Raw genomic sequence first — 25,651 nt, forward strand, 5'->3', positions numbered from 1 at the left:
TTTTCAGGTTTTGTTTTCATCCAGCAAACTTAAGGGCAGAATGCCATTTGAAATACTTTATTATCAATATACAGTTTTGTCAGTATCCCTCCTACCTTAGTTTGATTGAAAAGTTTCCATTTATGTAGCTTTTAGAAAAAGATTTCATTTATTTATTTTTAGACAGAGGGGCAGGGAAGGAGAAAGACAGGGAGAGAAACATCATTGTGTGGCTGCCTCTTGCGCTCCCCACACCGGAGAACCTGGCCTGCAACCCAGTTCATGTGCCCTGACTGAGAATCGAACCAGTGACCTTTTGTTTTGTGGTCCAGCACTCAATCCACCGAGCCATACCAGCCAGGGCCATTTATGTAGCTTTTTAGGGAAATAGTTTTCTAGCATGCTCAAACAGCTGTGGGTTTTTGACAATGATCATACTGGAGAGTCAACTCAGAACATGTTTGCATGGTACCTATTTCAGTATTCTGGGGGAAATCTGAATTCTTTGATTCCATGCCACACTTTTTAAATAGATCTCGCTAACCTGACAGTTGACACAAAACTCTCAGCTCTTCCCCTCATCTATCTTTTCTAAGTTTGCTTTAAAGAACAAGTTCTCAAAATAGCATTTACAAAATATTAAATCAAGAAAACAGGTAGCACAGGCACACCTTGTTTTTTCTCTTTTTACTTTGGAAGGGTTCCAGCAAGTGTACGTCTGGCTCAAACAACAATGATGGATATTCTCCTAATGGCACAGCTTGTGTTGGAGGCTGTGGGTTTGTGACAGGGAGCTTGAGATGACAGGCTGCAGCTGTCCCCGAGAGCAAGCAAGTCCTGTCTTCCAAAGGCCTCTCTGTTCGTTTCTTTTATTTATAAATCAGAGTGCTCTGTGATAGACTTCAATGTTGGAGATTTTAAAAACATTCCTTTTGGGCTGTGGGGTTGGGTAGGATGGGCCTGAGACTTCTCTCAGTGTGTGTTTTGTTTTTCATTTGGAAAGATGTAAAGGCTTACATATTTAAAACATCAAGTCAAACCCGACAAAAATCTTCAAATGAAAAACAAGTGGAAACAAATGAATACCCTAACATTTGTGTAAAGATATCAGCCACATAGCCACTCAGAGAAAATATTTATTTTAAGGGTTTTAAACATAGTTCTCTGTACATTTTTAGTGGGATATATTCTAAAGACAAAAAGAGCAGCACAAAAAGTTTGAACTTCAAAGTTTTTTTTTTTAATGGAATTTATTGGAGTCACCTTGGTTAATAAACTTACATATGTTTCAGGGGCACAGTTCTACAACATATCATCTGTGTATTGTCTTGTGTGTGCACCACCCCAAGTCAAGTCTCCTTCCATCACCTTTATTCCCACTTTACCCTCTACTACCTGCCCCCACCTCTTTTCCCTCCGGTGATCATCATACTGTTGTCTGTGTCTATGAGTTTTGTTTTGCTTAATCCCGTCACCTTTTTCTCCCATCTCTGCAACACCCCTTCCCTCTGACAGCTGTCAGTCTGTTCTCTGAGTATGTTTCTGTTTTGTTTGTTAGTTTATTGTTATAATTCGTGTTGGCAGTACAATTTTAAAACAGCTTTAAAATCAAACAGATTAGTAACTTTGTTACTATTTCTAGGAATCGAGATTTTCAGTGTAAGAAAAATAGGTATGAATACAAAAGAAAATGCACATTAAAAAAAAGAGATGGCCATTATCTCTATAAGGTAGTTTCTAGAAAACTAATATGTTTAATCATTTTAGGAATCTAAGATTTTTAATAATGAAATTTTATGTTTCTGATAAGAAGTTCATTTCCATCTGGTTTTTACTTCCATTGATTTTTCTTATGCGATCCATGTTTAATTAGGTATTATAAGAAATGCTATAAAAAAGTTCCACCTAAGAAATCCACAATCACCCGCCCCACCTGGTGTAGCTCAGTGGATTGAGCACAGGCCTGCGAACCAAAGGATCGCAGTTCAATTCCCAGTCGGGCCACATGCCTGGGTTGCAGGCCAGTTCCCGGCAGGGGACTCACGAGAGGCAACCATACATTGATATTTCTCTCCCTCTCTCCTTCCCTTCCCCTCTAAAGAGAAATAAATAAAAAATATTTAAAAAATTGCACACAAAAAAGAAATCCACAATCACCCAATGAATTCCAGCTGAATTGAAGCATTACATACATGTATTTCAATACATGAGTATAGAGAGAGAGGAAAGGAAAGGAAATACCACCATAGGGTAGAGAGCCTTCTGGGCTCCCTTTCACGTCGAGCAAAGGGGAAACAGGATTTGAGGGAAAGGGATATTGTCGACTGCACAGTAGAAATGTGGAGCTGATTTCCCCTTCTCTGTCTCCTTGCCACCCTTCACTACGGTCCGAGCTGCATGCCCTCTCTTCAGTGAAGCCTTCTCAGCTGCCCCAGATCCACACAGCCATGTGTCTTTACAACCCATGAGATTTCTTAACTGGCAGTTCTTTATCTTTTTTTGGCAGTTATTTAATTTACGTGTCCCATTTCTCTATGAGTTCTATTCCTTCGGCCATTAGGCACCTGCTGTGTGCACCATGTACAGTGCCCTAGAGATATGATATGAATAAGACACAAGCACTATCATCAAATAAGGTCACGCTCTAGCTGGAGACATAATCTGGCAAACATCATTAGTATAATGTGATATGAGGAATGCTAAAACAGCAGTATGTAAAACTTGCATGGTAGTCCGGAGGAGGGAGAATTGATTTTGCTTGTGTGGATAGGGGGAAAGAAAGACAAGAGAGGGAGCAGGGGTTATGTCTTACAAGAACTTATACAAAAGGCTTGGATAATAGGAGTGCAATAAGTATGTGGGGATTATGTTGGGGAGCGAGGGCTGCTGCATGGGCAACCTGATTTTGTAGGGTTGTGACAGGGCAAAAGGAAATGATGTAAAATATTGTACTGGAAGAAAATCCAAGACTGAGTTTGTCTATTCCTGGATTTTCCCTGAGGCTGACCTTGGTTGTGTATATATTTCTGCATCCCTCTTTCCCAGAGTTTTCCATAGCATGGTTTGAAGGTAAGGTAGGGAAGGGTGCAGTGCGCAGTCTTGTCTCATCTTGAAGTTCACAAAGCAGTTCATTGCATAAGAGCTACCCAACACAGACCATGTAGCCCGAGCAGATGATTGGTATCATTCCACAGACAAGTGCAAAACTTGGTTCTGATTCCGTGTTGAGAATAGGCACAATTCGGACTGTAAGTCTTGTTGTAAATAGGAGGACAGCAAAGAAATGGACCCAGCAACTTCAGAGACTTGTCTTGTGGTAGGCAGCCACAGCTGGCACTTCATTTGCAGTCAGGAATGTTCAAATAAGCAGTAGTCAGCATCTGATCTGATCAGATCAGCTGCACAATAGCTTGCTCTTGGGCAGGGCAGCCCACTCACCCCAGAAATACCATTCTCAGTGTGCACAAAGGGTGCCAGATGTTCTTATTTCTTCAAGATGTCCCTGCTAACATTATCACCTAAGAAGTACATTCCAGTGGTATTGACAAGTCCTCCCCTGCCAGTAAATGAAGAATGGGTAGGTGCACTTTTAAACCAGAAGTTACATCTCATGCCATTCAAAAATCAATGGCCCTAGTCATTGGGATTACAAATTAGCAAGAAAATTTTGACTAAGAACATAATGAAAGCTATAAAAAAAAAAAGCCCAAGGTGTCACGTACAATGAAGGTGAGTGGCTGCTTTACATATCAGTGTAATCCCTTCTATGGCTATCAAGGCTTGTACTTTTAGGATATAGTAAGTCTTTCCCCAGTAACACGTTACATACATGTCCTGTAACAACAGTAAAATATACAGAGCAGCTTCAGGAAGCTTCAGAGGCTTTTGCATGTTGCATTAGAAGGTGAGCCTTGTGGATATAAATGAGGTAGATGTCAGTATTTTAAGGAATGGTACTGGCATATACAGGGGTGAGCAAATGTAGGTTTACAGCTGTTTTATGGAAGATAATATAATAATTAATAAATAACAACATAAGCATAAACTATGTTTCACATACTCACACCTGTAAACCTACTTTTGCCCAGCCCTGTATAAAGGTATGCTGTTGATAACTGCAAACACACTACTTTATTTTGACTGAAGCACAGATCCTTGGGATCATGTAGCTTTTGAACAATTTGACCAAACTCACACTAAAACGTAGTGAGAAAATTTGGTGTCAGAGATAATTCTGATTACTTGAAACTTAATTAAGAATTCTGCTCCTGTGGATAGGTAAATGCACTCCAAGATAGACAACAATTTAAAACTTTCAACCCAAATGGACTTAATTACATTCCAAATAAAATCCCAAAGCATACTTACCAAGTTGTAACTCTACTTTGCTTGGGTAGAGGATGAATTTTCTTTTTCTCTATAAAGAAAAATGGTGTCCACCATAGTCTGGGTGGACACCCCCACACTGGGTATGACTACATCAGGACTGCCAAACTCAAATTCATTCTACTTCAGTTCTCATTTGTCTCACTTTAAAAACAGTCCCAAAAGGTAAATATGCACACAGTTTTCACAATACCAGGTCTAGTTCCATGAGATTTCATTGCACAAGCAAATCTCCAAGCTCTGGAGCTGTTATACCTACAGCAAGTTGGTGTACAGGGTCCATCCAGAGCATTGGCAGCTGAGAGAACAAAGCCAGATATCTGTAGTGCCTTCACCCTCTAAAGTCAGACATTCCTACCTTTTTGAAAAGTTTGATGCTTCTGTTGGTGGCAACTCCAAGCACCAGGTATTAAGAAAATCTTTCTCCTGCACGCTCATTGCCCTGGAATTGTATGTAGTAAGACCCACCTTAGGTTCTGTTTTCCAGAGAACCCAAGTTAAGTCAGGAGTAGAGGAACCAGTACATGCCAAGCACCCAGGAGGTCAGTGCCCCTTACAGTTGTCACTAGCCACATGAGGCTTCTGAGCACATGAAATGTCACCAGTGTGAGCTGAAATGTGCTGTAAGTATAAACTACACACTGGATTTCAAGACTTCCTAATGGAGAAAGAAAGAGGGAGAATTTTTCTGTCATCCCACATCTTTCTTCCCTCTTTGGTTAAAGCCTGCCTCCATGGGGCTAATGCCATGCCCCTCTGAATTGTGACACCGAGCCCCTTGAAGCAGCCTCTGAGGAGGCCACGTATACATCTGGTGCCTAGGACCTTCTTTCTAGTTGAGAGTGGATCCAGACACTTAGTAGGTCTATCAGGTCAAGCCCAGGAGCTCTGGAGCTGCTGTATCTCCCACGACTGTGAGAGCCATCAAAGCCATTCATAACTTGGCAGTCAGGAAGAGGCCAAGGCAGCTAGAGATGACAACAGTGATGGCACCCAGGGGTCTCCATAAGTGGCCGAGGAATCGGGAGCTAGTGAAGCTGAGACACTCTGTGAAATGTGTCCAATCAATTTCTCAAACAACCTAATGAGGAAAGGAAGTGAGACATAGTGAGATTAGCCATTTGCCCAGAGTTATGCATCTAGTAAGTGACAGAGCTGGTATTCTAACTAAATGGCCACTGCCCAGTTTATGCTCTTAAATGCAAGCTCATATAGGTTGTTACCAGTTTGACACAACTCAATATAAATCAGATTTTCTGCTGAAAGCAGGTTTTTATCCACACTTTATTTTTTCTTTTTAATATAGTTTATTGATTATGCCATTACTGTTGTCCCATTTTCCCCCTCTTCATTCCCTTCCACCCTGCATTCCCCTCCCCCACCATTCCCTCCCTTTTGTTTATATCTGTGTGTCACAAGTTCTTTAGATTCTATTGCCCTCCCCCTATTTTCTAACTACCGTATATGCTACTTATTCTCTGTACATTCTCCCCCCTTCTCCTCCTCCCACTCCCCTGTTGCTAACCCTCCATGTGATCTCCATTTCTATGGTTCCGCTTCTGATCCAGCTGTCCTCTTAAATTGCTTTTGTTTTAGGTGTGGTTGTTAATAACTGTGAGTTTGCTGTCCTTTCACTGTTCATATTTTTACCTTCTTTTTCTTAGATAAGTCCCTTTAACATTTCATATAATAAGGGCTTGGTGATGATGAACTCCTTGAATTTGATCTTATCTGAGAAGCACCTTATCTGCCCTTCCATTCTAAATGAAAGCTTTGCTGGATAGAGCCATCTTGGATGTAGGTCTTTGGATTTTATGACTTGGAATACCTCTTTCCAGCCCCTTCTTGCCTGTAAGGTCTCTTTTGAGAAATCCGCTGACAGTCTGATGGGAACTCCTTTGTAGGTGACTGTCCCCTTGTCTCTTGCTGCTTCTAGAATCTCTCCTTCATTTTAATCTTGAGTAATGTAATTATGATGTGCCTTGGTGTGTTCCTCCTTGGGTCCAACTTCTTTGGGACTCTCTGAGCTTCCTGGACTTCCTGGAAGTCTATTGCCTTTGCCAGATTGGGGAAGTTCTCCTTTATTATTTGTTCAAATAAGTTTTCCACTTGTCACTCTTCCTCTTCCCCTTCTGGTACCCCTATAGTTCAGATGTTGGAACATTTAAAGATGTCCTGGAGGTTCCTAAGCCTCTCCTCATTTTTTAGAATTCTTGTTTCTTCATTCTTTTCTGTTTGGTTGTTTCTTTCTTCCTTCTGGTACACTCCCTTGATCTGAGTCCCAGTTTCCTTTCCATCGCTATTGTTTTCCTGTGCATTTCCCTTCATTTCAATTAATTTAGCCATCATTTGTTCCTCTAATTTGTGACTAAAATTAACCAGTTGTGTGAGCATCCTGATCACCAGTGTTTTGAACTGTGCATCTGATAGGTTGGCTATCTCCTGGTCCCTTAGAAGTATTGGCTCTGGGGCTTTTAGCTGTTCTTGAGCCATAATGTTTTGGTCTGTTCCTGCCTATTCCATATAAGGGGTGGAGCCTTAGGTGTTCAGGAGGGTGGGGCGACCCAGTCGCTGGTTTGTGATGCTGTATGTGGGGGCGGGATCAGAGAGGGGCAATGGCGTTGTTCTACTCTCTCTTGCATTTTGGTCTCCTCTGCTGCTTCCTCCAAGCAAATCTGGCCCCCCTGGTGCCAGCTCCCAGGTGTGTGGGCCTGTGCACCCTCCAGGACCCTGTGGATCTCTCCAACAAACTCTTGGTGAGCCTGGGAGCTTCTCCCGGCACCTTGACCCTGAAAGTTTTTCCAATTGGTGCTTTTAAGCTTTAATTCCCAGTGCTGGGGCCCTAGCCTAAGCTGTCTGTCTCACTGCTCACTCCTTTGCCTGGTTTATCTGAGTGTGAATGTGTGACCGCAGTCAGCCAGCCGCCTTGCACCCTCACTGGGTCCTACCATTGCCACCCCATGCCTGGGATCTGCCAATCACCGCCTGCATGCCTGGGTCACCAGCCGCTGACTCTGCCCCTCTTACCGGTCTGGTTGAATGGTTCATTGTTGTCGGACTTCTGTACAGTTCCATTTTATGTGTTTTAGTTGCTTTTTTGTTACTAAAACTTTGTTGTCTTTAAACTTGGTTGTGCAAGGAGGCAAGGTGTTTCCACCTATGCCTACGTCTTGGCCAGAAGTCAGATCAGGCTTCCTTTATTTAGATTGATTAGTGTAAATTTGGGGATTTGGAGACTGATCAAGGAGCAGCCAGGTTCTTGAGAGGTAGTAACATATTAGCTTTATTTGGGTGGTGCTTGGACAGGGTTGCTGGAGAAGGGACTTCCCTTGCAGTAGGAGACCTTTCAGAGCCAGTGGCTTAAGGCCACCACCCAGAAAAGGAATTAGGCAAGGGCCCTTCAGAGGGAGCCAGGGAAATTGGAAAGGGGGCTTACCTGTCTAGGTGATGCCACTCAGTAATAAGGTAGAGGGTCTCTGTGTCAGGGAGCTCCAAAGGGCAACAGCAATTTGGTGTCTTTTATAGTCACAGGGTTTGTTATTTATGGTTAGCAGGTGTTGGATGTGGTTTCACAGGGTATGTAAAGTAGGTAGGCTCAAAAATGGTTAAAGATATGTTCATTTGGAATTTATTTATTTTTCTTTTTGTTTTTTTCTTAGTGGGAGAGAAACATCAATGTGTGGTTGCCTCTCACATGGCCCCCACTGGGGACCTGGCCTGCAACCCAGGCATGTGCCCTGACTGGGAATCAAACCTGTGACCCTCTGGTTCGCAGGCCTGGGCTCAATCCACTGAGTTATACCAGCCAGGCAATTTGGAATATATTTGAAGCAATCCAACATGTGAGAATTAAAGTTGGGCTCCAGCAGAGTTTGGGACAAAGACCCTAGCATGCTATGAAGAAGTAAACAACATGGGGGCCATTTTTGCCTAAGACACAGAGGCTATCTCTGGCTCATTTATGTAATAGTTGGACAAGAAGTGTTCCATTCATTTACTTCTTCCATTGCATTAATGGACAAGTCTAGAATTCCTGATAGTATGAGATGCTTTTCAGAGCTAACTAAGACCCACTGTCCCGTTTTTCCTTTGGCAATACTGTTGGAATTAAAATATTATGCAACAATAGATGTGAGATCAGCTCTACAACTCCACCAATTTGTGGATGAGAATGCTGCCTAGGTGAGAACTAGGCAAAAAGTCTTCCCCAAGGTCAGAAAGCTCATTGTGGAAAGAATCTAGACCCACACTCAGGTTTTCTACTTTTGTCCTATTTTATTTGCACAGTACCCCTTCCTTATCACACTATTCAGCCCCTGTATTTAAACTCGCTCAGTGTTTCTCTAGTTTGGGAATGCTGTAGTTCAGGGGTGTCGGGCTCATTTTTACTGGGAGCCACATCAGCCTTGTGCTTGCCTTCAAAAGGTCAAAATAATGTTAGGACTGTACGAATGTAACTACTCCTTAACTATTAAGGGGTTGAAATTACATTTGGCTCTTTGAAGGTAACTGTGAGGCTGATATGGACCCACTGAAAATGAGTCTGACACCCCTGCTGTAGCTCATGTTCATGGAAGGAAGCTTCAGAACAAACTTCTCTTTTTCTCTACACCAAAAGGGTACCTTCATGTCTGTGCAAGCAGATACCCCTGACTATGTCACAATGTCCTGCAAATGATCACATAGGAGAAGCCCTGTGCCATAATAAATTCCCCCTTAATCATATCTGTACAAAGTTATTGGCCCCCAGAGTTCCATAAAATCTTCTTTGCCAAATAGTTCTCATCTCAATGTACTTTCTTGCAAGAACTCATAAAAACCAAATGTAACTAATAGAAATTAAAAATATTATTAAGCCTTGTGAAGAATATTCTAGCATTGGTTAATAGATTTGCTGACTCAGCCTTGGAACATGCTACCCCTATGTGGGTGATAAGGAATATGAAGGCTCTCTAATGGCATATTTAGGGGTCATTTGTGGTTTTATTGTACTGTTGCCTTTGTAGAATTTTGGATGAATCAGTCATATAAGATACAAGCATTTGTTCTTTCTCTGTTTTCTGTTTTAAATTAAAAAAATTAGAACATCTGTAAGCCAACTTCAGTCAAGAATGCTGACTCAAAGGGTGAAGAAATCAAAGTCCAGTTTCAGAACTTACATGTCTGTGGTTAAATTTCAGGACTGTGAAATTCTCTTCCCCTTTAGCTCCTTTCTCCTCACTGTCCCTCCCCTAAAAAAAGGTGAGAAGGAGAGAAGGGACTCAAGTGTTACTGTTGGTTAAAGTGCTGCTTGAAAAGGAAGCTGTAGAGACTGGACTGTAGGACACTTTGGCTATGTCCAAAATTCTTGGTTAGCTGGACAGTTTGATGCTTAAGATTTTTCACACTCATTATTGGTTGACAGAAGTTAAAATTGTCATCTGGCCCTCTCTATCTCTCACCCTATATACAGAGTCATTGGCATTTTGCCTAAAAGTTTCTTGTTTTCTCTTTGTGCAGCACTTCATGTATATGTCAGAATATGATTACAGAATTTTAATTCTTCCCATGACACCTTTGGCACTGGGGATAGGAACTAATCTCTTCTACTCCTTATCAGAATTCTGTAAAATAACCAAGAATTCAGAAATCATAGTCCTTTGGATTGGGGACAGAAGACCTCATTTTGTTGAGGAGCATCAGCCTATTCTAAGCAATAGGAGTTGCAAATTTGCTTTAAATAATGTGGCAAATCAACTCTTCGTGTACTCAGAGCCTTAAGATCCCCAGGAGAAAGAGAAAGGTATGGCTCTTCATGCAGTAGCCAAAGGAATGTGGTAGTGAGTTTCTTGAGTGTGTGTCAAGGTGTAAGTGGTGGAGAGAATGGGTCTGTGCTGATGGATTTGCCCACCTGATTGTGGGGAAGTGGTGGGAGGAAGATAAGGAGATTGAGCAGCCCTTTGGGAGATATACTAGAAAATGACAAGAACTCCTTATGGAATAGATCTTCCTCTACTAGTTCGGCCTCCTGAGCTAATTAGTGAAGGTTTCTCCATTGAGGTGCTTCCTTGGGATTGACAGAAATAGAACCTATCTGAAATAGACCCAAGTGTAAATGCAAACTTAATCATGAGAAAGAAGATTATCATCCAGTGGGGAAAAGAGAAGGCTAAGTCAACTGAAACAGCTGGTTAACCATTCATAAAAAGAAAGCAATTTAGCCGATGACCTCACACCTCACAGTAAAATAGATTTGACATAGATCAAATAATTAAATGTTTAAAATGTTGAACTGGAAATATATAGAAAAATATTTAATTTCATCTTTGGATGAGAAAAGACTTTCTAAGTTTACAAGTATTGAAAGGAAAAGATTGATCTGACCCATGTGAGAACTGGCATCAATGAAATTAAAGGCCAAAAACAAACTGCACGGGAGGGGGGTTATAATGCATATTATTGAAGGCTAATAGCCTTACTTTATTTTTTTAAAGCCCACATCTCATATAAATTGATAAGAGAAATGCCAAACCCCTTGACCATACACTCCCGATTCTCTGCACTCTCAGAGTCATACTTTACAGCTGATTTGTCTACACACATTATCTCCACTTCCCTGCACCCTCAGTGCTCTCCACCTGGCATCCACCCCATCAGTGCACTGAGTCACCACTGACTTCCGTACAGCCAAACCCAGAGGTCTTTTTTTTTCTCACATTAACTCTTCCTTTCCATGGATTGAATACTTCCTCCTTTACCACACTCTCCCTCCTTCCCTTGGCCTCTGAGATCATGCATTATTGTGTCCCCAGATGCTCCTTATTCATCAGTTTCTTTTCTTAGGTAGGTACCTTTTCTTCTACCAGACTTCTAAAATGCTCAAGTTCCCTGGATCTCAGTCCTGAATCCTCTTCTCTATCATTGGACATCATCTCCCTAGGTGACCTCCTTCATCCTGTGGATTTAGATGTCATTTATACTCTTGTAACTCCCACATTTATATTCACAGCTCAAGCCTAATCTCTGAGCTCTGTGTACTCTCTTTACTTGACATTTCCATTTGCATGGTTCCCAGGCAAATCAAATTTAAAATAGCAAAAGCCAAAGTCTTGTCCCCCCCACCCCCACCTGCCTTGGCAACAAAGGAAAACTCATTTCCCTTTCAGTGTTCTCCGTCTTAATAAATGAATGGCATCATCATTCACTGCCGAAATCTGAAACATGGAGGTCATCCTTATTCCTTCTCCACCCCACCAACATCCAGTCTATTAGCAAAACCTTCCTATTTCCAAACTGGATTTTAAATCTATCTACCTGTCTCCCATCCCTGCCCAACCCTGGCCAGACCCACTGCACCAGTCTCTTTAAGAGGCTCCTGTCACTTATCGTTACTCGCTTCCAGTTCTCCACATAGTAGGTCAACACATCTCCTTAAGATAAAAATTGGATCAATGTGTTCTCTGCACCTGACTGGGTCTTTTCTAATTCTCTGAACTCATCTCATGCCATTTTTTCCAGCACCTTCCTTGTGTCTGCATATTGCTGTCCTCTAGGTTTCCAAATCGTTCAAGCTCTGTATTGCTGCATGTGGCCCAGGATGGCTATGAATGTGGCTCAACACAAATTTGTAAATTTACTTAAAACCTTGTTTCTGCTCATCGGTTTCTGCTCATCGGTGCTTGTGTATTTAATGTGTGGCCCAACACAACTCTTCTCCTTCCAGTGTGTCCCAGAGATGCCAAAAGGTTGGACACCCCCAACAGATTTTTAGACTCAAAATTTCACTGTGAAGAAAAAAAGAATAGAAATGTGGTCAAAGATTTATGTGCAAATGTATTCATCAAAAGTTAGCTTCCCCCCAGCGGTAGGCAACTGCCTAGGTTGCCTTGTACCGAGGCAAGTGTTCCACTGTGAGGAGAACAGCAGCCAGTAGCTGGTTGGCATTCTGGGCCTGGTTCATGCCAACACTGTTGTTAACTATACCAGAATGCCACCATAGTTGAAAAAAAAAGGTTAGCTTTCATGTAAAAGAAAAAAAAAACCAAAACATAATGTTCAACATTAGGGGGTTGGTCCAACATGAATGTGAACAACTAGCAATAGGTAGAAACATTATTTCTTTCTCTTAGTGGGATATTGAGGATTCACAGTTGTTAGTATAGTTACTTAGAATAATTTTCTTAAGCAATATATAGTAAAATTGAAAATTTCAGTGCATTTCCTGAAAAATCACTAGGTCATAAAGGGTCTTTGAAATAGTTTCCTAAAAGAAGTGTAAAATTATTTATTACGGCTCTAACATGTGACAAATTGCTGCCACTTACATTTAAGGAAGGCCAGCATAGTGGCAAAATTAGCAGCATTCAGGGATAAATTGATGGCAGTTAACTGTGAAAGCAGCAGTGGCAAAATGAAAGCTATTTTCTTTGCCACGCGCGCACATTGCAACCAATACCACATGCTCTGGGGAGATGTTTGTAATCCACATGCCTTCCATGTGGAAGTGATTTCATCTCCTAATTAAGAACACATTTACAGATAAAAACAGAGGAAGGAAGCCAGCTTGAAAAGCATATTATACCAAAAGCCAGGGTGAGCAGGAAGTATTTGAAGGATGTAAGATGAAGGTAGCTGGGGTTTGGAAGGAAGTGGTTTTGTAGACCCTGTTTTGTCTTGGTTGTTTTACAGTCATTACTGGAGTGGTTTTTTGGCTCATTAAGGGTTTCATTCTGACATATTTACGGAGAAAGAGACAAGGCTTGTCTGGATTTGGTAGCACTCCTGTTGTGGGTTAGCCAAAATTTATCTTTAACCTCTTATGAAGAGTTACATGACTTACCTTCTAGAAGCTTGGCCTATTTGTTATTTGAACTGTAAGATTTTAAGCCATTTGGCTTTTGAAATACAGACTAAAAACACTTTTAACAGAGAATTATGAAATGAGAAGAAAGACAAAAGAGGAATAGCTTTGGATTTTAGTATCTGCACTGACACTATTAATCAGGACCAAAACGATAAAAAAAAGGAAAGAGAAATTTCACTGATGGAACTGAAGGATGTTAGTTCTGTTCATGCTGAAACATTCATAGAGAAATGTTTCATTTTAGATTGTAATGGGCCAATTTATTTTAATACTGTGGAACTAGATACATAGCCAAGTTTCTACCAAAAAAGAATGACTCATTTAATTAAATTCTCATTCTATTTTGAGGGCATATATTCATAGTTTAATACTATTCATAAAATAAACAAAACAACCCCGGCCAGCAGGGCTCACTTCATTGGCATGTAGTCTATAAAACTAGAAGGTCATGGATTCGAGTCCTAGTCAGGACATAAGCCTAGGGTGTGGATTTGTCCCTGTTTGGAGCATGTACAACAGGCAACTGATTGATGTTTCTCTCTTACACTGATGTTTCTCTCCTTCCCTTCTCCTGTCTCTAAAATCAATAAGCATGTTCTCAGGTAAGGATAAAAAAATAGAACACAGGAAAGAATGTGACTACTGGCAATATTTCTTTATGGTTGCAAATCAGCAGTGTATAATAGACAAATGAAATCCAGGTTTGCTTACAGTATATTTGAGGCTGGCATCATCATCCTTGAGTGAAACGAATATAATTTATATTTGCTATTTCAACAGAGTTACCATGGAAGATAAAATTTTAAAAAATCTACCTGCTTTTCAAAAATTATTTTCTATATATATTCCTGGGAACAGATTCCAAATTGAGTCTTATCTCACTATGGATTAACTGTAATAGAATAATATACTTTTAGATTTGGGGCAGTTGATCATTCAAGATGTGTGTTTTATTGAAATCTTCAGTAATCCGATTTTCATTACAAAAAGAATATTAGAATCAGAATTCTATTTGAGACTATAGATGTGGTTAAAAAAACCCTTCAAAATGAATTAAATTTTTTCTTTAGTCCTTTTAATGCTGTAAGACAATAGGGTATATTTGTGGCTTTATAATTTTATAACATCTCTCATTGATTTCTGTTAAAGTTTTTATAAATGAATATATAAGTACAGACTTCTGTGAGTGTTTTGTGCACACGTACATGCATCTATGTTGTTGCAGTCTTAGAGAGAGAAATTACTACTTTTTTGGACAATACACATTAGGTGGAGAAGCTGGAGGCAGGAAGAAAAGAAAAAGAGCTAGCTCAGAGGGCAAGATTGATGACTGAGTTTGAGGGCAAGAATAGAGTGAACTGATCAGTGGCTCCCCCACTCAGTCCCCACAGCCCTAGTTGCTCTCCATCACCCTGGCCACATCTCACCTTTCTAAGGCTCTACTCTGAGAAATCAGAAGGGAATTTTAAAAATTAAAACCTGGTGGAAAACATTCATTTTTGGATTCACGATTTCAGAATCAGAGCTAGACTTCAACATCAGTGGGTCTCAACACAAGATTTTCAGATGAGTGAACTAATCCCAGCAGAAAAGTGTTTTGAGCAAGGAAAGCAATCCTAGCATCAAAGACTCCTGGTTACTAGTTCAAGATTATTTGATGATACATTTTGGGAGAATATTAGTGAAGATTAAATAAAAACCTCTTTGTGATGAATCTCTTTGCTATAGGCAGGGATGCTGCATTTGCCACTGAGGCAGAGGTTTGGAAAGATGTAAACCACACAGGCATTCCTTTCATGGAAGAGAGCAAAATATTGTCCAGAGAGAGGAGTCATCTGATATTACATGACATTTACCCTTGATCTTTTTAGAGGTAATTTTAGAAGTCTTCATTAGACACACCAGATTCTTTCCACATGGTGCCTTACACACCTAATGATTCTAGAGAATTAGCTCCTGCGTCATGCTGGTGCTGCCTTTGTGGTTGTGTATGTTTTAGGCTCTTCAGACTGATTGTGAATCTTTGGCTTCAGGCTGCACTTGATGTCATAGGACTTTCTGGTTTCACTTATGTGTACGCAAGGAAATGTGCTTTTCCTGTCTTTGAAGCTATATTGATGCAGCTTGACCTTCTAGGCCATGTAAAACAACCTACCAGACCATTTAAAGCCCAAAGCTTCAGTATGTGAGACATTTATAGAAAAAGGAACAGTCTTCTGACAGCATTATTTATAAATCTCTATTCCAAAATTGAATGTACAGATGTACCCTTCCACCATACCAAATCACTCTTCTTGAAAAAGAGGCATTTTGCTGCACGCAGGTAAAAATATTGATGAATATCCTACATATACTATAAATAAATTTGTTATTATACATGAGATTTCCCATTAGGAAACATTCAGTAAATATTTGTTGAACACCTACTATGTGATAGGCACAGTAGGTTGGCCCTGGGTGAAAAAGGCAGAAATGTCCATGTTTTTGTGGGGTTTACATAATTATTCTCTGCAAAACCATGCCTTTATTAAGGAGAAAATAATTCTGGGCTCTGGATTCTCTCTTGTGGTTTATTTACACATTCATGTTTTTAATAAATATAAGCTTTTATTAAAATAGAATACGTATACAAAAAACGTACAAATCAAGTATACAGCTCAGTGCATGTTCATCAAGTGAGCATAGCCATGAAATCAGAAGCCAGGTCAAGAAACAGAGCACAATTATTGAATAAATTAAGACCAAAATTACACGTGTATGATTTCCTTTATATAAATTTCAACAAAATGCACTTGATGGTTGCTGGGGGATTGGAGAGGAAGGAAGCATAGCATGGGGGGATTACAAAGAGGCATGGAAAACCGTTGAGACTGGTGGATATGCTTATTGTCTTGATTGATGTTTTCACAGATGTATACATATCAAAATGTATCAAACAGTGCACTTTCAAATAGTCCATGTATTGTCTATCAATGATATTTTTTAAATGTTGTACAATTTTTTAATTGGGAAAATTAGTTTAGGTGGTAATTCCTCAAAAGAGACATAAAGAAACCTTCTGGTGTGATAGTTTTCTATGGCTTGATATGGGTATATAGGCAAAAGGCAAAGTGTAGCAAAAGTTTCAGCTGTATATTTCAGATTTGTGCATTTCATTGTGTTTAAGTTGCAACTTCACAAAGGTAAATTTTACAGAAATGTTTTAAAAAATGACAAAGAAAAGAAGTAGAACATTGTCAGACACCAGAGCCCCATTTTGAATACCATCTAGTTACTAACCTGCCCAAGATAACCACTTTTCTGACTTTTAACACCATAGATTATTTTTCCTTCGTTTTGAACTTTAGAGAAATGGAATCATATGATATGTTATATTCTTTGTCTGCCTTCGTGTGCTCAGCATTATGCTTGTGACATTCATCTGAGTTATTGCATGTGGTTGGGTTCATTCATTCTCCTTCCTGTGTAGTATTCCATTGTGTACGCATTTACAATTCACTTACCATTTTTATCATTAAAGACATTTGGACTATTTCCAACTTTTGCATCTTACTGAAAAGGTCACTATCAAGATTCACGTATATGACTTTAGGTGAACATTTCTACTGGGGATACACTTTTGATTCTTGTATGTGCCCTGACCAGGGATCAAACCCACAACCTTGGTGTATTGAGATGCTGCCCTAACCAACTGATCTACCCAGCCAAGACTTCAGGAATGCACTTCGGAGTTGGAATGCTAGGTCACAGATTTTGCACGTATTTATCTGTACTACATACTGCCAAGCAGTTTTCTAAAGTATTTATACCAAGTTATAGTCTCAATAGCAGTGTATGGAAGTTCCAGTTACTCTATATCCTTGCCAAATTTAGCATTAGGTGTTTTTCACTTTTTTGTGTGTATCTTGTTTAAAAAAGTAGGACAGAACCACTTGAGCTCTGTGATAAACAATGAAGCATCTCAAATTTGCAGCAACAGTGTTAATCCCTTGGATTGTGCTCTATGCCAGTGATTCAGAATGGTATCATATTGAATTACAAACTCTACTGAAGTATTGACAGAATCAAAGCCACTGTGTACAATGGAAAATCCCATAAATGTTTGTGTTTCTTGCATTTGGAGTCATGGCTTATTCAAGCCAGCAATGGTAGACTACCTTCTTTTTTTTTTTTTTTTTTTTGCAAGAGGGCCAAGTTAGAACAAATAAAAATACTTACAGGTCACTTTTTGGTACCTTGTATTTCAAAATACATGTGGCTTTATTGAAATCTGGGGAAGAAACATACATTTGGATGAGAGATGACTTGCCATATCAAGTGGAAGACTGGAAGTGGGAAATTTGGAGCAACGATTGCCCAGTAAACTATTAACATTGGACCATATTTGAGAAATGGCTATTGAGAGGTAGCTATCATCCTGAAATATGATAGCTCATCAACCACATTGTAAAGCTAGGAAGGCTAACTTTTAGACCAGGACCCTTAAGAGGAGACTTTAGTTGCAAACCATCCAGCACCTGACATCCCACCCCTGCTTTAATAGCATGTATCCAAAGGAAGAATTGTATGTATAATGGATTCAGGCCCTGGGCCCATCAAGAAGGGCCCAGCTGGAGTAAGGAAGAACCTTATTCTTGGAAAGACGCCAATTGTTCCCCCTCTCTTTTCAGTCCAAGGTTTATACTCGCACACCAACCTTATATTTGGACTTCAAACTGGACCAAGGAGCGAAGCATTCCCAGCCTGTTCCTAAAGGTATGAAGGGTTCTGGGGTTTAGTGAGCATTTCAGGAAAAAAAACACAGGGGGCCACTTTCTCTAGAATGCACTTGGTTCTTAAACTCAGCACAAAATTCTATGACTTTAGTTTAGATTTTATGATGTTTAAACTAGCCAGTATTGATGGGACCTTTCAAGTTAGGGCATAGGTTGTTGGGGCAGGACCATCTGGGCCACCTTCATCATGTTACAGGTATGAACACTAAGGCCTGAGAGTCAGCAAAGTGTCAAAGCCATGTAAAGGCTTGTGGACAAGACAGGACTTTTAGCCACATCTCTGGACTTCCTGACTGCTGTTGGTATCCAGTGTTCCTGGAGGCAAATTCTGATCTTGTTACTTATGAACAAGTGCATCCTTGATTGAGATACATGCATCTTTTGATAAAGGTATCACTATGGAAGACTTATGTTTAGGGCAACATTTAAATGCGAAGAATAATTAGAAAACTCCCAAGCATTTATTTATTAAAAAAATTGTTGAACCTGAAGTCATTAGGCATTAATCTCAGAGCCATTGTTTTCTTCTTTGGGTTGTTTTTCATTCTGGCTATTTTTAAATACAGAAAAGATTTTAATTAATTCACTTAAACATATGCCTACCCTTATACATAATTTTTATAACAACATATGTGATAGCCCACACGCTTTAACTTTTTTCTTTTACTTTAGAATTTGCGTCCCTGCTTTCCTTTTTTCTCCCTTATCAGCCCATCACAGTACCTCCTCTATATATCTCAGATCTGGATGTGTTCTTGAATTAGATCTTGCTGTGTTTTTGTCCACACTTACATTTGTATAATGACATATATATACATGTGAATACACAGATATATGGGGTTATTTTCTCATGGCTTTACTAAAATGGAATTGTATTATAAATACATTTTTGCATTTTGTATTTTTTTTAGAGAGATGGGAAGGGAGGCAGAAAGAGACAGAGAAACACCAGTGTGTGGTTGCCTCTCATGTGGTCCCCAATGGGGACCTGGCCCGCAACCCAGGCATGTGCCCTGACTGGGAATCAAACTGGAGACCCTTTGGTTCATAGCCCACGCTCAATCCACTGAGCTACACCAGTAGCTTTTTTGATTAGACTATACTTCATGGACATTCTTCCCAGTCTGCTCATGTGGCTCTCTCGAATGATGGCATTCTATGGCATGGGTTGACTGCAACACAGTTAGCTATTTCCTATCAGTGGGCAGTCCCTTTGTTCCTAGCCCTTGGCCACTGCTCACTGGTCTGTAGTGCATATCCCTGTACTTGTGTCCTTCCATATGGGGGCTTATTTTGATGTTTCAGGTTTCCAGGGATGCTCACAAGGTATACATACATTTAATTTTTAAAAGATGATTTCAAGTAGCATTCCAAAACGCAGTCACACTTTTCATTAGGCTTCTACCAGTTTCTCCATGCTCCCACCAATGCTATACGTAGTTCATGTCAATTTTTGTTCTACCACTCTGTGTGGCTTCATGAGAGAATGCGTATCTATCTGATAGCAGAGTTGTACTTCTGTATTATTTTGCTACTACAAATTTTGAAAGTCAGATTAATTTTCAAAAACAGTTTTTGGAAGGAAACAAAAGCAAGTAACTTAGAAATGTACATTTATTGTTGAGTCACTGCAAACCCACTTTAAACAAATCTTTTATAAACCAAGCAATGAAGCAGAAGCTCCTTCTCTTCTAAGACATCACTTCTAGTTATAGTGCTCTCTCTGTCTGTCTCTGTCTGTCTGTCTCTCTCTCTCACACCCACACATACATTCGTTCTTGCTTGCATTAGGTGACATATCCAAAGTTAGAGGCTTCTCTGTCTAGTACCAAACAAACAATTCAGATCTTATGACACATTTTATAGACATGATAGTTCTGGCTGCCTGGAGTCAGACATATTGGTTGATAAAATTCTGCTGTACAAATTTTATTATCAAGTCCTTTAAGCCAAGTTCACCCTCTGTCTTTGTTTAAAAGTACCTTTCCATTTGTATGAAATCTCTTTTTCCAACCCTTTACTTTTAGTCTGTATGTATCTTTCATTCTGAGGTGGGTCTCTGTGTCCAGGTCAAATTCTATTGTCAAATCCAAGGCCTGTCTAAATTAATTGTATTTGGATGTTTTATGGCATCCACTGTTTTGTTTATAATATTTTGATTGCTTTGTTACTCATGGTAAGTGGACCTGACATGGATATCTGGGTTATGTTTGGATTTTGGCATAAGTTTTGCAATCTAACTAATGTTGACTTCGTTGTTTCATTACCAAATGAGCTGGCTAGAGATAGAGGCATACACTGTTACCATCCCATTCCTATACCAGGAAAATGCACGTTTCCCAAGGGGTGACCCATTAAGGGAGACGGAAAGCATTTCTCATGAGACTAAATTATTTTTTCTGAATTCCTTCCCATAAATAGTATTGGAATTGATTTTTACCTTGTCTTTATTTCCTTCGGGCAAGGCACGTTTCCGTGGAGCTGTGCTAATCTTGCAGAAAACAGATGTTTCATGCAGTGATGATTTTGGAAGGCAGTTAATATCAGGAATGGAGCTGCATGGTACATCACTTACAAATAATCCAATTTGTCAAGTCTCTGACAGTACCAGATTCTTTTCACATTGGCCACACATTTTTCATGTAATTTCTTGGCTAAAATAAGAGTAAGTAGTGTCTCTCTCTCTCTCTCTCTCTGTGACTTTTACCATCTTTTGCTATGCAGTCCAATTTTCCTTGCTGTGAAGTGATGTACAGATAGCATTGTTTGTTATCATTCACTTGGAAGGACATAAATCTGTACTTCTAGGAAAATATTAATCTTTTCCAAGAAATTTGTGGCTTCTGGTCATCATGTCCCGTTTGTCTTCTGACTGACTGCATCATGATTTGGCCGTCAACAGCCACTCTCTTTTCCCCATCTCCCTTCAGAGCGCCTCTGCTACTAGCTTTTTAAAAAACATGATCCAGGATGTTTAAAAAAAGGAGAATTGTTAAGGTATGGGAAAATTCATTTTGTAAGCCTGTTTTTACCTCCCTTAATTGTAACTTTACAGTATATGCATATGTATGTCAATCAACAAACTTTCTTTAGAAAATAGATAGCCTACCCCTCCATTTAGAATGGAAGGACAGATAAAGTGCTTCTCAGATAAGACCAAATTCAAGGACTACATCATCACCAAGCCCTTATTATATGAAATATTAAAGGGACTTACCTAAAAAAAGAAGATAAAAAAGAAGAACAGTGAAAGGACAGCAGAATAATGACTCCATCAAAATATCCGAGTTGTCATTATGTTACCTTACATGACAAGGGGGATACATTAAGGATCTTGAGATGGGGAGATTAGCCTGGATAATCCAGTGGACCCAATATAATCATAAAGATCTGTGTAAATAAAAGACAGAGACAGGAGTCAGAGAGAGAGAGAGAGAGAGAGAGAGAGAGAGGTGTAACAATGGAAGCAGAGGTCAGGGTGATGCAGTTGCTGCTTTTGAAATGGAAGGAAGCCAGCAGCCAAGATTTCGAGGCCACCTGTAGTAGCTAGAAAAGGCAAGGAAATAACACTCACATAAAACCTCAGAAAGGAACACTGCCTGCCTAGCAGACACCTTGATTTTTATTGAAGGTTATTTATTTATTTATTTATTTATTTATTTATTTATTTATTTATTAGAGGGAGAGGGAAGGAGAAAGAGAGGGAGAGAAACATCAGTGTGTGGTTGCCTCTCACGTGGTCCCCACTGGGGACCTGGCCCGCAACCCAGGCACATGCCCTGATTGGGAATTGAACCTGCAACCCTTTGGTTCGCAGCCCACGCTCAATCCACTGAGGCTACACCAGCCAGGACAGATACCTTGATTTTACATGATTCAAACCCATTTTTGGACTTTTGACCTCCAGAACTGTAAAATAATAAAGTTTTATTTTTTTAAGCTACCAAGTTTATGACAATTTGTTACAGCACCAATAGAAAAATGAATGCACCCTCCTAAATATTAATACATTTTTGCTTCTATGTTTACCTTCAACAGGGACAAAGGGTAAGGAGCCACACAAATGATATCTTAGTAAAACTGGGGAAAAGAAATAAATGCTTCGAAACACTTTTCAGAAAGTAGATTTTAATGCCATGCATATGGTAGCTACTCAGTAAACCACATTAAGATATGTTTAAATAAATCTTACTTGTAGTAGTTATCTATCAATATATCTAGAGCCTGGTGGCTTGAAGCAACATTTATTATCTCATGGTGTCTTACTGTTTACCTGTGTCCTCTGAATCAGGGACCCTTACAAGGCTGCAATCACGGTGTCAGGCAGGGCTGCAGTCATCCCAGAGCTGAAAGGGAAAGGGTGCACTTCCAAAGTCACAGCCATGGGGTTGTTGGTAGCATTCAGTTTCTTGAACGTTGTTGGCTGCAGTCCACTCTTAGGACCTTGCCACATGGGCCTCTCAATAGCACAGCTCACAGCATGGCTGCTGGCTTCATCCAAGCCAGCAAGTGCGAGTGTCAAAAGGGGTTAGCAATATGGAAGCCGGAGCCTTTATGTAACCTAATCTCAGAAGTGACAGCCCATCACTGTTGTGTTATTTTGCTCCTTGGAAACCAAGTCATGAGGTGTCCGACCTGCAGCCCAGAATGGCTGAAGGAAGCCCAACACAAAATCGCAAATTTACTTAAAACATTACTTAGTTTTATTACTAAATTTTATACTAAGTTTTATTGCTTAGATATGTACATTTTCTGTATTAGTGATCACAAACTTGGAAACTGCTTGATGATTTTAAAAGATTATCAAAAGGGCTGCTTCATAATAGGGTTATTATGTGAAGACTTTTTTGCTTATCTGTGGAGGTGGATCTCAAGAAAATTATGCACAGACCTTTTCATGGCTTATCAGTTTTTGTTAGTGTTTGTGTATTTAATGTGTGGTCCAAGACAACTCTTCTTCTTCCAGTGTGGCCCAGAGATGCCAAAACGTTGGATACCCCTGTTCTGCAAAATAACTGGTCTGTACTTTTAAGGAAAGAAAAATACTGAGGAATGTTTTAGATGAAAAGAGATTAGACATGGCAACTAAATGCAGCAAGTAAACCCAGATTGGAACTTGCCTTGAAATTTTTGTTTCTTTTTGCCATAAAAGGCATTACTGAGATAACTGGCACAATTGGAATATCTGTACATACATAGTAGTATTGTATTAATGGTCATAATTTTTTCACTGATACTATATCATTTCATAATTTTTATAAGAACACTATAGTTCTATAAAAAGATATCTGTTTTTAGAACATTCATACTGAAAATTATTTCAAGGTAAAGGGGTATGATGTCTGCAAGTATGCTCTCAAATATTTCAGAAGAAAAGAATGACATATATTTCTAAAGAGAAGAATAATAAAGTACATATGGGATAACGTGCTAGCTTTTGGAGAATCTGGGTGAATGATGGTCATTCTCTGTACTATTTTTGAAACTCTTCTGTATGTCTGAAATTATTTCAAAATAAAACTTGAAATAATTTGGTGGAGTAAGGAGGGGAAGGAGAGGACCTCAGCAGGCCAGGCATGAGGTCCATGGTGAGGGAGCTGCTTGCCCACTCTGAACACAGTTGGGGGGCAGGTCTCTTAGAAAGCAGCACTGGGGGCTGGCCACATGTGTGACCCAGAGTTTGGAGAGAGGTTCGTTCTCTCCTTAGCCACATTTCCCTCACTTTTTCCCTCTCTCCTTCCCTACCCAGAGCTGAATTTGTAAAGGGTCTGGTGTGTCACCAGGCCATGTTTTGCTACATCTCCACACATATATGTGTAAGGAGTGGTTGTGAAATTCATTGAACTAATGAACTCTAAGACTCACAGGCAGGAGGAAAATGAGGTGGATTGAGGCAAGGAATGTAATCCAAGTAAAGCTGTCCCTAGGGACCTTTGCAAGATTTGGGAACCTTGGTAGCAATGAGAGCAAATGCCACAGAAAATGATTTACATATTGAAAAGAAAAGTTACATTTTTTACATTTGACTAAAGGAGTTCTGACTTAAATGTGTTACTGATTAAACCATCCTACAGGGCCAGAGGTGAAATGTGACCTCTATCCCAATTCATATTCTTTGTTATTGCCCGAGGGAAGGGAAGAGCTTCCCAACTCCAAAGAGCCAGGAGTTTAGAGAGGACATCTGTAGAAGACAGGAACTGTAGGGCCAGTGACCTCTGACGGCACCATAAAAATGTGGGGATGGTATCAATTGCTGGTGCAGGACATCAAAGTGGGAGGGAGGTAGGAGAAGATAGAAAGTGGAGAAGGATTTGAAAATGTCACAAGAGAACTCTTTGCTGATACAATTCTGCCCTTAGCGGAGAAGGAATTCTAGTAAAATATGGTGGCTCTTAAACATATAATAAGCATTCACACAATTTGACTCTTGTTTTAAGAAACAGTGCTTGATGGACATTAAACAAAGTTTAATAGAAGCAAGTACAGAGGGACAACATGTTAAAAAGAAGGAAAAAAGGAGATCATCCTCCTGCTCCTATTTCAGTCCCTCTAAACTCTATGCCTCCCAATCAGTAACATGAATTGTTATTACTGATAAAGATAGACACTATCCTTCTAGTAGAAGATGGTTTCACAGAACAAAAATAGGCACATATACTTAATAAATTGGCTTGACCCTACCTTTCAGCAGATATTCAGTTCTTTTGGATCATGTAAGAAGATAAAAAGTGAAACAAAACAGACCTAGGCGATTATGTATAGACTACTTTGCATGGAAGGTGAGTAGGAATGAATGGGACAGAGGAGAGATGAGATTAGAACAATCAAAATAATCCCAGACGAAAACCCAGCTGAGCAATTGAAAACTTTGTGAGTCTGTCAAACTTGGAAATCATTACTTTATACCATATACCTTACACGAATTACAACATATCCTTAGAATGGGATGTTTTGCAGTCTTTCCCAAGGAAGAGTTATTTCTGCACATTTTGATATGAAAATGTACCCAAAACAGATCATTGTTAATTCTAGTTCTTAAGCAGACACTATAGAGTGCATAAAAAAATAAAAGAAACTGAAAGTGCAAATACAGAATTGCTAACAATAATCCTGTCAGGTAAGTCTGAAGATTGCAGAACCATTTCCTGTTTGGGTGACATCACACACACAGGCATGGGCAAAAGTAGGTGTCCAGTTGTTCATGTGGAAAAGGACATGCTGATTATTACAGCAGCTTTATCCACTCACAAGAATATGTCACTCACAACTGGAAACCTACTTTTGCCCATGTCTGTATTTTCCAGTTTTAATGTGTGTTACTTTTTATAATGAAAACAAAAAACCCAATACAAATATTTACACTTTGAAAAATAAATGTAAGCAATTTCAGTGGTGAATTTTTTTTTGAAAAGCAGCTAAGGAAGGGATTCTGTTGCATAGTTTTATTACAAATCAGATTAAATAGGACCAGGGAAGTTCGGCATCCATTACAAAGCCTGTCAGGGTAAGACATGGGGAACGGGGCTGTGAATTGTTAGCATGGATTTTCAGCATCTACCATGAACCTCCCTCTGCAAAGTCACATGACCTGAAAACTTGGCTGTGCCTTATTCCTCTTCCTGTCTCCACCCACAGTGAGTGGTAAATGTTCACTAAATCATGGTAGACT

General features: G+C 39.7%; 1 protein-coding gene across 2 annotated transcripts in view; it reads left to right on the forward strand.

The window, feature by feature from the left end:
- PIR (pirin) overlaps window positions 1-25,651 on the forward strand; it is an 87,263-nt gene that overhangs the window by 40,936 nt on the left and 20,676 nt on the right. For both annotated transcript variants that reach the window (XM_037157529.2, XM_037157528.2), the window contains exon 6: window positions 17,878-17,962. In XM_037157529.2, coding sequence (XP_037013424.2) covers window positions 17,878-17,962 — 85 coding nt within the window. The remainder of the gene's footprint in view (window positions 1-17,877; window positions 17,963-25,651) is intronic.

Source organism: Artibeus jamaicensis, unplaced genomic scaffold, assembly GCF_021234435.1.
Source record: "Artibeus jamaicensis isolate MK-2021 breed Jamaican fruit bat unplaced genomic scaffold, CSHL_Jam_final scaffold_1283, whole genome shotgun sequence".
Classification (NCBI taxonomy): Eukaryota; Metazoa; Chordata; class Mammalia; order Chiroptera; family Phyllostomidae; genus Artibeus; species Artibeus jamaicensis.